General features: G+C 53.3%; 1 protein-coding gene across 17 annotated transcripts in view; it reads right to left on the reverse strand.

The window, feature by feature from the left end:
• Positions 1-13,601, reverse strand: part of ST3GAL1 (ST3 beta-galactoside alpha-2,3-sialyltransferase 1) — a 97,261-nt gene that overhangs the window by 16,439 nt on the left and 67,221 nt on the right. For 11 of the 17 annotated variants that reach the window (XM_025450340.3, XM_049092770.1, XM_025450339.3 and 8 more), the window contains 2 exons: positions 3,182-3,297; positions 1,833-2,754 (listed from right to left, as the gene is read on the reverse strand). In XM_025450340.3, the coding sequence (XP_025306125.1) occupies positions 1,833-2,144 (312 nt within the window). In that variant the 5' untranslated portion in view covers positions 2,145-2,754; positions 3,182-3,297. Of the gene's footprint in view, positions 1-1,832; positions 2,755-3,181; positions 3,298-6,895; positions 7,124-9,216; positions 9,369-13,601 lie in introns of all 17 variants that reach the window. The other 6 variants (XM_049092771.1, XM_035717811.2, XM_049092769.1 and 3 more) reach the window with 4 other exon arrangements.

Consider the following 13,601-nt stretch of genomic DNA (forward strand, 5'->3'; position numbering starts at 1 on the left):
GTGAACCAAGACTCAGCCCGGGCATTCCGATTCACTTCTCCTGAGTCGCTGTAGACTCTTCTCAGCTGTTCCAAGAGACCGTAAGCTCCCAGAGCGCAAGAGATGCTTAGAGAATCGTGGACTGGGAAAGCCGGCCTCTTGCAGGAAGGCCTCCCTGGTTTTCTCAGCCTACGGGCAACTCTCTGTACTTCTTAACATGATATATGAAGAACTTCATGAGCCACGACAACGGCCTCATGGCTCGCACCCCGCTCCTCGCTCCCATTCGGAGGTTAGCCGGGACGCCCTACCTCTCCAGCAACCACGCAGGCCTTTCTCACGCCTCCAGGCCGATACACAAACTGGCCCCTCCACCTGGAGACCCCCCGTCTGCTCCCCACCTGGACCACCTCTCTGAGTCCCTTATGATGAGCTGCGCCACTATCTCCCCCGGGAAGCCCTCTCCGAGAGCCCCGGCCCCAGCCCCAGGGTTGGGTCCTGGGCCTCTGCACCTGCTGTGCCGCTTCCCGAGCAGCACCTATCACCCTGGCGTGTGGCTGGCTGTCTCCTCCCCTCTCACCGCCCCCTGCAACCCCTAAGAAAGGGAAGGAAGATTGCCTTTTCGGTCTCAGTCTATTGGTGTTTGGCATATAGTAGGTGCTCAATAAATCTGAGAGGCATAAATTATGTCCTACTCCCCTCCGCTCCCTTTTGGGGTTCAGCAACCAGAATAACCTCTCAAACCACTAGATCAGATCACAGGACTCCCTTCAGACTCACAGTGGCTTGCTGTCGCACACAGAACAGACCCAATGCCCCACCGTGGGTGCTGCCCACTGCCAGGTCCCCTGCTCCTCCAATACACCCCAGCAGGGGCCACCCCGGGCCTCCTAGGCTGGATGCCACCATGACCTGTAGCACATTCTCCGGATCCTCCCACGGCCGATGCCTCCTCTACCTCTGGGTTTTAGTTCAAGTCTTGTCTCCTCAGAGACCTTCCCTGATGGCCCCATGTTCAGAGGTCCCCAACCCCAGCTTCTCTCTATCACAAACCTCATCTGACCTTCCCCAAGGCATTTCCACCTGAGCCTGTCTTCTTGGTTTCTTAACTCTCTCTCTCAGCCAGTTCCATGAGGGTAAGGACCTTGTTTCTTTTTTGCATCTCAACATCTGCAGCGAGTGGAGCCAGTAGCCTCCACAAAGGTAGGTCCAAGCCCCAACTCCCGGAACCTGTGAATGGGACCTTGTGGGAAAGGCACTTTACAGAGATTGTTGAGTTAAGGATCTGAAGATGGGGGCACCTCGGTGACTCAGTAGTTGAGCATCTGTCGGCCTTTGGCTCAAGGAGTGATCTTGGGGTCCTGGGATCCCCCGCAGGGAGCCTGCTTCTCCCTCTGCCTGTGTCTCTGCCTCTCTCTCCTTCTGTGTCTCTCATGGATAAATAAATAAAATCTTTAAAAAAAATAAAAGGATCTCGAGATGAGATCACCTGGAATTTAGGGCGCCCTGAACGGAGTAACCGGTGGCCTTGCACAGAAAGGCAGAGAGAGACCAGAGATGCAGAGAGACCCAGAAGAGAGGGTCAGGTGGAGATGGAGGCAGGCAGATGCGTCTGTTGTTTCAAGGCACCCAGTTTGCGGCAGTCGGCTCCAGCAGACCCCACAAACGAATACGGAGCGCTCTGCACTGATTTACATGTAGCAGATCCTCGATAAATCATTGTTGAACGAATGAATGCACTCCAATATCCCAAATCTGGCTAAGCGCCCGGCAGGGCCCCAGGTGCACCCCTCCCCGCACTCGGCACGCCCGCCCCGCTGGGCCCCAGCCCCACACCCAGCCCCGGCTCTCACCAGCCACCAGCTGTAGGTGTCCTCCTCCAAGAGGGCGTTCTGGGCGGTCAGCAGCGGCTGCATGGACCGGTTGAACCTCTCATCGAACCAGGCCGAGACCCTCTGCTGCCCGATGCAGCGGGCACAGGTGCAAGGCCTGTGAGTGTATTTCATGAACTTCTTAAAGTTCTCTGAGAGCTCGACAACCATCTGCTTGGGAAACCAGGTGGTGGTCACCATGGTGTGGGAGTAATTCAGGAAGAAGGAGGTGAGGAAGATGAAGAGGACGAGGAGGGTGAGCACTTTGAGAGTCCTCTTTCTCATGGTCACCATCTCTGCTCTCTGGATGGGCGCCTCCCAGGGCTGGTGGGGCTGGAGGAAATCACACCTGGTAGACGGGGAATTTGGAACAAAATTCCCAGAGACGAGAGGCTCAGTCACAGGGTGAGGCAGGGACTTGCAGGGGGGCCTCCAGACCTGCTACGGCCGACCTCACTCCCGCCAGGTGATGGCCACACCGGTGCGCTGGACATCACCCTGTGGTGGTCGGAGGCTAAGTGGACCCCTCGGGGAGTGGGGCTGACGCTTCTTGCATATAATTGGTCTTTTCAGGAAACAAGCAGGCTGCTTTGTCAGCAGTCCTGAAACATCCGGCAATGTCTCTTGAAGCTTTAATCAAACTTAATAAAATGACTGCCTTTGCCATCCAAAGGGGTTGAGGGGTAATTAATCTTGGTGACAGGGCAAGGACTCTCGGGGGTGAGGGGAGGACCTCGGAGGAAGGTTCACAGTGCAGGATAGAGGGGAGCTGTCTTTGCCTCTCTTCCTCCGGAAAAGGGTGATGTGTGATGACGCTTAATTAGAAGCGGTCTTTCCCATGCTGTCACCAGGGATGTGCAGGTAAGCAGCCCGCCCGATGAAGGCACTGAGGGTTGTCTGTCATCTGTACAGAAAAGGAGGAAGAAAACAGGATGAAATTCTATTAGTTTGCTCTAAAACACCATTTCCCTCTCACCACCTCCTCCAGGATGAGCTCTGTCAGCTTGTTCTGGGGTCAGGCCAATGCGGTGGGTGGCAATGGACCATCTCTTTACCCTCTTGGGCCTTGGTGTGTGCGTGTCTATACTGGGATGTCTACGCCCATTCTGCAAGGTTGCTAAGGGACACAGGAGTCGCCCCACCATCTTTCCCCCAACCAGAACCAGGTACATTTAAGCATTCAAACGAAGTCTGTGGAATGAGTCAAGCGTGCACGTAGGGTGCAATGCACACAGCGATGGCTCAGCACAGGCCAAGGACATGCTACTTTCTTTCTCCGTCACTCCCTTTTGGGGTTTGAATTCCATCAAGGACTGTACGCTTCTGCCCACCTCAGCCCTCAAACTCTGCCAATTAGCCTCGGGCCTCCAGAGTAGGCTTGAGATGGCGCAGGTGCAGGTTCCGGTTTACCAGATGTATGGTCTTGGGAAGTCAGGTCAATCTTCCTCTGTAAAATGGGAAAACAACACCTCCACTTACAAATGGTTATAAAGATAAGATAAGATGCTACATGCCGAGCTTCTGGGATCTATTGGGCAATTGCTAAGCTTTTCCTCTATCAATGCATGGATAAATATTCTTGGGTGATCCACTAAAAACCAGATGCGATGGTAAAAACCATTCATATACAGCAACTTCCTGCAACCGTCCTCCTTGCATACTGCCAGCCTGATTGGGGTTCCCCATTTTGTGCTCAGAATAAACTGACATTCAAGGAGGTGAAATGACTTGCCCAAGGTCATGGGGAAAGGGGGAAGCAGGACCTGAATCCCAATTCACGGGCCTCTGATTCCCCGTGCCTGGAGGGGCTCTGCTCTGGAAGCGACACCCTGTCTGTCACGGGTCTACAGTAGGAAGAAGATACAGAAGTGGGGGTGGGAGGGTATATTTTCATCAAAGAAAGCAAACAGGGACTCTTCAGATGCCCGCCACACAAGCCCCCCACCCCCTAGACTGCACTGGCTTTGTGGTGGTCACATCTCTTCACATGAGCATGACGACTCTGGTCTTTGCTCAGAATGTGTCCCTCGTCCCCGACCTAATCACCGCCCTGTCAATTTGTTCCCATCCTTGATATGTAGATGTCCACGAGCAGGATCCATTTTTTTTTTCTAGGAAAGTGACAGTTGAAGGGTTATTGATTGCCTTTTGGTAGGAAAGTGGGGGGGGGGCAGGGCGTGGGGAGGGGATGCTTAAAAATCAGGTTAAATCCATTGTGCCCTCTGGAGACATCCAATATGTAGCAACATGCTACAGCCTCTCCCAGCTTCCTCAACTCTTCAGCTCAGTTGGCAAGGGCATCTTGATTCGCCTACTGCTCCATTTCACTGTTCAAGACAACCTGACTCGTGTTTATAACCTAACGTGTTCAGAGTTGTCCCTTCCAGCCACCCCCTGCTCCTCCAGGAAGAAGCAGCTCTGGCTCCGGAGTGAGATCAACCTGCTGATCCTCAAGGGCGGGCTCTGATTTAACGTGGCTGGCAGAGATTCCCCGCCCTCTCGGACCTGGGATGGGTATGTGCGCTAATTCATCCAATCACACTTCTGAAACCCCTGACTTGCAGGGAGGGCAGAGACTTTATTCGCTCAGGCTGTTTGGTCTGGTATACAAAAGTCAGGCCATTTCAGCAGCTCATGTGGAAGAGGGTACAGCTGAACAGAGCTGAGACAAGTGGTGCTGAATCCCTGATCTAGCCATACCTGCAGCCCACGCGACACCTCAACTTTTCAATAACATGAGATAGTAATACATCTCTTTTATTGTGTAAAGCAGATTACTCATAACTTAAAGCAATGTGACTGACCCCAGGCTGACCCCACTGTGCAGAAAGCCCATCCCACCCTGCTTGACTCTTGCTCATTCTTCAGGGATCAGCGGGTGCTCACGTCTGGAGGAAGGCCTGCCCACTCCTGGCAGGAGCAGAGTCCCTTCCTGGCTTCCACAGTATCGTGGTTCTGCTCCACCTGCACTGTTTACACTTATCTATCTCCTCCCTGGGCTGGGAGCTCCGTGAGGATAGGAACTCCATCTCAGTTATGTTTGGGCCCCTGTCCCCTGGCGCATGGGTGGCATGAAGGAATGAGGAAAGGCAAGGACCAACAGGTCAGAGGAGCAATCCGAGCAGAAAAGCAAAGCCCAAGAGTCAGAAGACTCTGATTCTCAGGCTGTCCCACCCATTCTCTGTGTGACTGTGAACAAGTCACCTGCTCTCTTTGAACCATTTCTTCACCTGGAAAATGGGGGTGATAACACAGGTTTTGTCCACTTTTCTGGGCCATCAACCAGGCAAAGTCTGTCGGATCATCTGATTCACTCACTACGTTATTTCCTAGGGCCCGGTGATGTGCCAGGCTCTGGGACAGGGGGTTGGGACACATTGTGAAAGAGTCTAAGGTGGGAGCTTCCTAGGCACCTGCAACGCCCTGGTGGCTTTGGGAGAAAGGAGGCTGGTACCCCTGGATCGACGTGAAGGAGAGAAGCAGGCATGTGTGGGGTGGAGTGGAAGCCATTGGCAAGACTAAGTTTGCTCTGAATGACATGGGGACCCGCTGCAGGGTCTGAGCAGAGGAGCGACACATTCTCACTGCATTTGTCTTGGTGACGAGCACGGCCCAGGACGCTCACTGACTCTGTACCCGGTGCCAAGGGCAGAGCCAAGGTCGCTTAAATAGAGCTGTTGAACCACGCGGACCAAATAAAATCCTGAATGAGAGGTCAGGTGCCCGGCGACGGCCTGGCTCCATGAGGGAGGTCCTCGTGGTCTACGCTGATGCTGGGGTGGGCTGAGAGGGCAAGGCTGGGCTGCAGAAGCAGGGGAACCCCGACACCCTCCTCCCGTCCATGCAGCGCGTCCCGGCAGGCACGTCTCGGAGGCCAGAGCACGTGTTTGGATCCCACCTCCCGGCAGAGGCTTCCGTGCTGGTATCAATTAGTGCTTTCCGAAGCCCTGGCATAAGCTGCAGTGGAAAAGCGAGAACACCCTTCCACCCCCTTCCCTGGCCCCAGGGAAGAAACAAGGAATGCATGACTTTGCTGTGCTCCAGTAAGCGAAGCAGCCTGCGACACATGGGGGCGTGCCAGCCCGGCTCCCGGACATGGGACCTAAAGCCAAGATGCCAAGTGTGCAGTGAGGGAGGCCGGCCAACCCCCTCCTGGAAAAAAAAAAAAAAAACAGGGTGTGGGGAGGACGCAGCTCCCCGTCCCACCTGCAGAGTGGCTGTCCTCTGCAGCCACACACTAGGGACAAGCCATTCCCTGTTTCTCGTGCTCTGCGGACACTGCACTTGTTACAGATGGAAGGTTCCACGGCCAGCCTGCATCGTGCAAGTCTATGGGTGCCAGCCTGCCAACAGCACTTGCTCACTTCGCATCTCCGTGCGACACTTTGGTAATTCTCCTGATACTTTTGACTTTTTCATTACTACATTTGCTAAGTAGTTTGCTAAGATGATCTGTGACCGGTGATTATGATGGGCTGAAAGCTCAGATGATGGTTAGCACTCTTCCGCAAAGAGGTATTTTCAAATTAAGGTATCTATCTTGATTCTTTTTTTTTTTTTTTAAGATTTCATTCATTTATTCATGAGAGACACAGAGAGAGAGGCAGAGACACAGGCAGAGGGAGGAGCAGGCTCCTTGCAGGAAGCCCGATGTGGGACTCGATCCCGGGACCCCGGGGTCATGCCCTGAGCCGAAGGCAGATGCTCAACCGCTGAGCCACCCAGGCATCCCTCCATCATGATTCTTAAAGATATAAAATGCTATTGCACATTGAATAGACTCCTATGGTATACATGCAACTCAGCACTGGGAAACCAGGAAATTCATTTGACTCACTGCGTTACCACCGCCACCTTCACCGCGGCGGTCTGGGACCCGGCCCACGCTATCTCCAAGGTACGCCTCTCCTGGAGGAGGCACCAGAGAATGCCAGTGACACACTAGCGGGGTGACCCACACGGTGTCGAAGCACGTTCGTGCCCTTTCAAGGACCCAGAACGTCAAGATTTCTCTAAAAGTGGGTCCCTAACAAAGATAAACCCACCTGGCAATGGGGAGACGCTGCTAATGACCAGCCACTGACAGATGAGGCGTTTGAAATGCTTGGAACACCAGGTGGGTGAACAGTACGGGTTTCTGAAAGTGTAGTTCATGCCTGTCCAAGTGCACGCTTCTCCCCAGGCTGGGATGCCCTCCTCGGCCTCTGCACGAGGGTTGCTGGTAACATCAGCACGTCTAATGAAGAGGGGCTGCAACCGTCCTCCGTGTGATCCTCACACCGACGGGGCAAAATGGATAATTATGCTTATTTCTCTGACGTAGGAAACTGCGGCTCAGAGAAGGCAAGTGACTTCTCTAAGGTCACACAGCAAGATGGTGACAGAGCCAGCACTCTGACCCAGGCTTCTGATTCCCTCTTCCAGATCTTTTTTTTTTTTTTAAGGATTTTATTTATTTGAGACAGAGAGCAAGAGAGAGAGAGCACAGCAACAGAGGGAGGGGCACAGGGAGAGGGAGAAGCAGACTCCCCACTGAGCAGGGAGCCCAATGTGTGATCCCGGGACCATGACCTGAGTCAAAGACAGACACCCAACCGACTGAGCCACCCAGGCTGTCTCTCCTGGATCTTTCTAGGTGCCGACACCCAACATGCTATTTCATTAATATCTGCTCTCATCTTCATTATCTTGTCATTTTCCTGTCATTCCTTTGGGCTTGAAATCTGTCATCTTAACAATTTCTTGAGGTGGATACTGCCCTGTTCACATCCTCCTTCGCTGTGTGAATTAAGGTATTACATTCATTTGAATTATTGTATTTTTCAGTTCTAGAATTTCCATATGAGCAAAATTTTTATAAGCGCTAGGTCATTGCAGCTGACATTCCCCATCTTGTCCATCTTCCTGCAAGTATTCATCACAGTTAAAGACGATGTCTGCACCTTGTGACGTTTGGATAACCTGTGGGTCTATTTCTATTGTCTATTTTCTCTCTTTATCTCTCTTGGATCACTTGGTTCTGTCTCCTGGCACGCCTGGTAATGGTGCATACTGTGTGTGCCAAAAGCACAGAGGCTCTGGAGCGAGCCGTCCTTACTCAGAGGGGAACGCGTGCCTCCTGGTGGGCAGGTAGGGCACAGGCACGTTACTTTGATCCAGGTGGTGACCGGGATTGACTGGGGCCACGCTTCAGTGTTCACAGTGACTGGTTCTTTCTGGCTTGCCCCCACTTACAGCCCTTCTCAAAGGGTAGCTGGGATGCCCACCAAGGCGCCTCCTCCTTGCATGCTCTCAGCTCCCGATTCCTGCCTCCCCTGCACCGTGAGGTTATCAAAAGCTGGGTCTGGCCTCTTCATCTCTCAGCTGCTATTCGCAGCTCGGTTTCTCAGGCTCTGCTCCCAAGCACCTGGAATACTGGCGAATGCTTCAGAAGGAAGAAGGGGTGCAGAATCATCCCTGTTTTCTCTGTGGTTCCCTTTGCTCTAGGTTCTTGGTTGCTTAGATTTGGGCTGACCTGGAGATCTTGAGTTCTATTTTTTTTTAAAGATTTTACCTATTTATTTGAGAGAGAGAGAGAGAGAGAGCACAAGCATGGAGAGGAGGAGAAGGAAAGGGAGAAGCAGACTCTTCGCTGAGCAGAGAGCTGGACACAGGGCTCAATCCCAGGACCCTGAGATCATGACATGAGCTGAAGGCAGATGCTTAACCACCTGAGCCACCTAGCTGCCCCCTGAGTTCTATTTTTAATTTTTATTTAATTTGCTTTATTCCCAGCCATGTGAGATGGCCCCACACCAAGCTGCTGTTCTCTGCTTGCTTCTGGAGCCTCCTACGAGTCAGCACATCCTTCAAGCAGGAAGGCAGCAGGAGTACCGGGGTCAGCCCATCCATCTCCCTCCTCCCAGGGATCTTCACCTCTCAAGTGCTAGCTGCCTTGGCTGTTCTCTTAATGCCTCCAAAGAGCTGGATTTCTAGCTCATTCAGCTTTAATAGTCCTTGCTAGGAGAAATGGTCCACAAGCCTCTGCCACTGCTGGAAGTGGAGGCCACAGTGCATTTCCTCTGCCTCTCTAGATGCCTGGTGCCTGGCACAGAGTCCTGGGTGTGTTAGGAGCTTGGAAAAATCTGGAGAAGAGGGCGGGGCCCAGAGAAGCCCCAGAGGTGCCATGCAAATCAAATCTCTTCACACCAAGCCAAGCGAGCAGATGGTGGGAGGGAAGGCAGCAAATCAACAGGCAGAGGGCCGCAGCTGCAGCCCTTGGTCTGCCACCAGCTCCCCGCCCCCGGCTCCATCTGCTTTCACTTTGCCTCAACACACACACCAGCTTCAGGACACACAGCGAGGACGACTTCCCAGCTCAACGTACCCCGAGAACATGATGAGTAGTTACGGGGATTTAGCATCCATGAGCCTTCCTTCCGATCATTGAAAACCGGGTCCCACGATGTCCTGGCTGCTTCACATGGTGGCCCAGGGTGGCACGGAATCAGAACGGACTGGTCAAGGGCTCCAGGCTTTCTAGCAAAGAAGATCCATTCTTCCCTGAACTGCTCTCCAGCCCTGGCCTGTTCACCGGACACCTGGAACCCACCTAATCTGCTTCTATGAGGCACCTGCTAGTGGGTCACGGTCAACAGTTGTCAGAAGACCCGGGTTCAAGTCCCAATTCCTCCCATTTCTGGCTCTGTGCTCATGGGAAAGGTGCTTCATTGCTCTGATACTGGCTCCTGAATCCAAGAAGTGGGACTACTAGGGTCCACACGGAGGGTTGTGGTGGGTTAAAAAGATCTGCACAGAAGCGACCGGCCAATCTTTGGCACAGAGTTGGCCCATTATAAATGTCAATTCTCTGTCCTCTCCAAGGTCCAGGCCCTCATTAAAAAAAAAAATCCAGCAGAACCCCTGACTTGCCTTCCTAGTAATTATTTAAAAGAACAAATGAGGGGCATCTAGGTGGCTCCGTCGGTTGAGGGTCTGCCTTCAACTTGGGTCACCATCCCACAGTCCTTGGATGGAGTCCCACATCGGGCTCCCTGCTCAGCGGGGAGTCTGCTTCTCCCTCTGCCTCTGTCCCCCCACCCCCTACCACCTGTGCTCTCCCTCTAGCTCTGCTTTCTCTCAAATACATAAATAAAATCTTAAAAAAAAAAGAACACATGAAATCAGACATGAAAGAACCACCGAGGGGTGTTATGAAAATGATGATCCCAACTTGTTCCATTACCTGCTTCCATCCCTTGAGGGACTGGACTGCTTCTGGTACTACTGGCCATGACCTCTGAGAGCCTGCAGGTCAAGTGGCCCAAATTCTCTGTGCAAAGGTTAGTGCTCAGAGTATCAACCTTGCCTGCACATGAGCGCAGTAGGGCATCCTCCTGTTTCTTGCTGCTTCCAAGGCCTCCTGGGCTGGATAGTCTACTGGAGCGAGGACTCTTCCCTCCCTCTTCTGTGACTTCTCCTCTACGTTAGGGTCTAAAAGTCTGGAATCCACATGTCCCAGCTTCCCCTGCCCTTAGGGCTCTGGAGCCAATAATCGATGGACAGCCAAAAGGGAGGCAGGGCTGTCCTTCCCACGGCGGTGGAGGCGGTGGCATGGTCAGAGCATCAGACCCAGAACCACCCGCCTCCCTCACCTTTGGGCTGGCTTTTGCACTTGGCTTCCTGTAATTTCCTGGCCTCTGGACCTCGGCCTCCAGCAGTAGGATAAGGACTCCCCTCCTGCCACCTTTCCAACAACTTTGCAAGCACCAGATGCCCTGAATCCAATCCTGCTGCTTAAAGTTTCTGCCTCAGTTTCTTTGTCCACAGCATGTGGATAAGAAGGGGACCTACCTCCCTGGGTTGGAGCAAGAAAAACATGAGGCCATGGAAGTCAAGTGTGTGGAGCAGAACTTGGCACATCCCAAGTGCTCCCTAAGCATTATTACTGCAGTGGGTTCTGTTTTCTCACATGGAGCCCAACACCTTCACCCTTACCTTTCAGCCCTATTTCTTTTTCTTTCTTTCTTTCTTTTTTTTTTTTTTTTTTTTTTTTTTAGAATTTATTTATTTATTCATGAGAGACCCAGAGAGAGAAGCAGAGACATAGGCAGAGGGAGAAGCAGGCTCCATGCTGGGAGCCTGATGTGGGACCCAGGACCCCAGAATCACAACCTGAGCCAAAGGTGGACACTCAATCCCTGAGCCACCCAGGGGCCCCTCAGCCCCATTTCTTCTGGCAGATGTAGAGGTTGAGCTCAGAGAGGGGAAATGACTTGTTCATTGACAAGAGATGGGGCGCCAGCGTTGAGAGGAGGCCCAGGCCTCAGATTCCAAGACGTGCCTGGCTCTGTTCACGCAGCTGCCCCTGGCGTGGCTATTTGCACGCTCGCTTCCCATGGAAGGAGCTCAGGAGGCGTCTGAGCCTACACAGAGCAAGAGCCAGCAGAGGCCGAGGTGGAGAGGTCTGGGAGCTGGTCCAGCTGCTGCAGCCAGGGGTGAGGCCCTGCAGAACAATCCGAGGGCCGGGAGCCCCTGGCAGTGTGATCCCGGGGATGGTACGTGGGCCGCCTGAGCCTCGAGTCCCTGGTCTGTATAAATATGGGGTCGAAACCACCCTTGCCCCTGAGGTGGCTGTAAGGCTGTAGTTACTCCATTAACAGTAAGTAGTAGGGTGTTCTCTCTGGCAGGCCCTATTCTAAGCAGTCGATCCAGTTGCCAGAGCCCCACGACAGGTACCGGGGATCACCTCCATCTTTCAGAGGCAGGAACAGAGGCCCCATCGAGTTCCCTGTCCGAGACCCTCTGCTGGCAGGTTATGAAGAGGGGTTGCAGGTGAGACAGAGGCCAGAGAGTGGTGTCCAGGGGCCCGCCCTGCCCTGAGCCTGGCATCTGAACTGCAGGAGAGGTGAGGAGCCCCACTGGCCAGTACTGATGGGATCAGCAGGGGCCCCAGCTCAGGCCCTCCCTGCTTGTCTGGCTCGGTCCCCGGTGGGCTCCCTCCAGCTCAGCTCCACCCACTCTGAGTCAGCCACAAAGCTGGCAGCCGTATCCCCATGGCCCAGCCCAGACCTGGACGCCCTCAGTGCCTCACTGCTCCCCAGGAGTGGGGGTGGGGAGACAGGCCAGCCATGCTGCAATTGGACCCTGTTCCCAGACCAAAACATCACCCAAGAGAAACCCAGCCACGGTGAGGTGAGGCCTGAGAGGAGGTCCCCAGGCCGTAGGGTAAATAGGGGTGACAGGCTCCCCTGACACTGCAGAGTGGGGAGCAGCAGCTTCTCTCCTCCCAGAGTAAATATTGGGTTTCTGATTAACCCAGCCAGCAGGTGTGCTGACCCTGGGGCCTCGCTCCTTCCTGAGCCTCCCAGGGGACAGGGGACGAAGGACACAGCCCCCACGCGGGGGCGGCAACGCCGCGATTGGCAGTGACACGGAGCCACCTCAGGACTTTAGGTCAGTCCGCATCTCTGGGCCTCCTCTACAATGAGACGACAATGCCAGCCTGTGCTCACCCTAGACTCAGTTACGAGGAAAAAATTTGGGACGCCTGGGTGGCCCAGCAGCTGAGCGTCTGCCTTTGGTTCAGGGCGTGACCCCAGGGTCCTGGGATTGAGTCCTACATCGGGCTCCCTGCAAGAAGCGTTTCTCCCTCTGCCTGTGTCTCTGCCTCTCTGTGTGTGTCTCTTGTTAATAAATAAATAAAAACTTAAAAAAAGAGAGAGAGAGAGAGAAAAAAAATTAATGCATACGTGGTTAGCACGGACGGTCACTTTCCAAACAGACTATAACATGTAGCCTCCACGTTATAAAAATGTCACCTAGAATACTGAATATATATAATATGCATGAGAATCAGTGCTGAGGGTTTGTGGATATAGAAAGTGTCCAGAACGATCCTGACCTTCAGGAAATGAGAGCTGTTATCGACATTAATATTGGGGAAATTTCACCTCGCCCCGGCCTCAGCGTACATCTGAGAAACTAGGAAGCATGTGTATGCATTGGGGGGTAGGGGCAGGGTTCAGAATGAAGGCGAGGCCTGTGCGAAGCAGAACACTTGTCAGGCACAGTTACCGTGCACCAGATGGACACCTCACTCTGATTTGCACCCCGCCACTCCCGCCACGGATTCTCTCTCCCTTTGATTCTCTTACACAACGATTACGGGGCACCTGCTGTGCAGCAGCCGCTCTGTCAAGCGCTGCACAAAACAACAGTTAGAGAAAGTAGATGACCTTCACCCTTGCCCTCAGGAAACTTAACCTAACAGAGTGGGGGCAGAGGCTGAGATGATTCAGGAATCACACGAAGAATTAAGAAAGGCTGAGATGGATCACATCCATGAGTCGACTCAGCTCGGCCATGGCACCCGGATGCTTGGTCAAACGCTAGTCTAGGTGTGGCCGTGAAGGCATTTTTATAGATGTGGTTGCCATGAAGTAAAGGAGATTATCCTCCAAAATGTGGGTGGGCCTCATCTAATCAGTTGAAGGCCCTAGGTGCGAAGGAAACAGAGGCTTCCAGGAGAGGGAATTTCATCTCAGCACCGTAACAGAGAAATCTAATCCTGCCTGAGTTTACAGCCTGCCATCCAGCCCTATGGATTTTGAAGTTGCCAGTCCCACAACACTTAAGCCAATTCCTGAATATGTGTACGCCTATTCTGTAGGGTCTGTTTCCCTCAAGAACCCTGACTGATAACGGCCACCTGCAGTGCCACAGGGAAGTGGGCATGGGCTGCAGCTGGCAAGTGTCCCCAGGAAGTGGTAA

The sequence above is a fragment of the Canis lupus genome, chromosome 13, assembly GCF_003254725.2.
Source record: "Canis lupus dingo isolate Sandy chromosome 13, ASM325472v2, whole genome shotgun sequence".
In the NCBI taxonomy this organism is placed as follows: domain Eukaryota; kingdom Metazoa; phylum Chordata; class Mammalia; order Carnivora; family Canidae; genus Canis; species Canis lupus.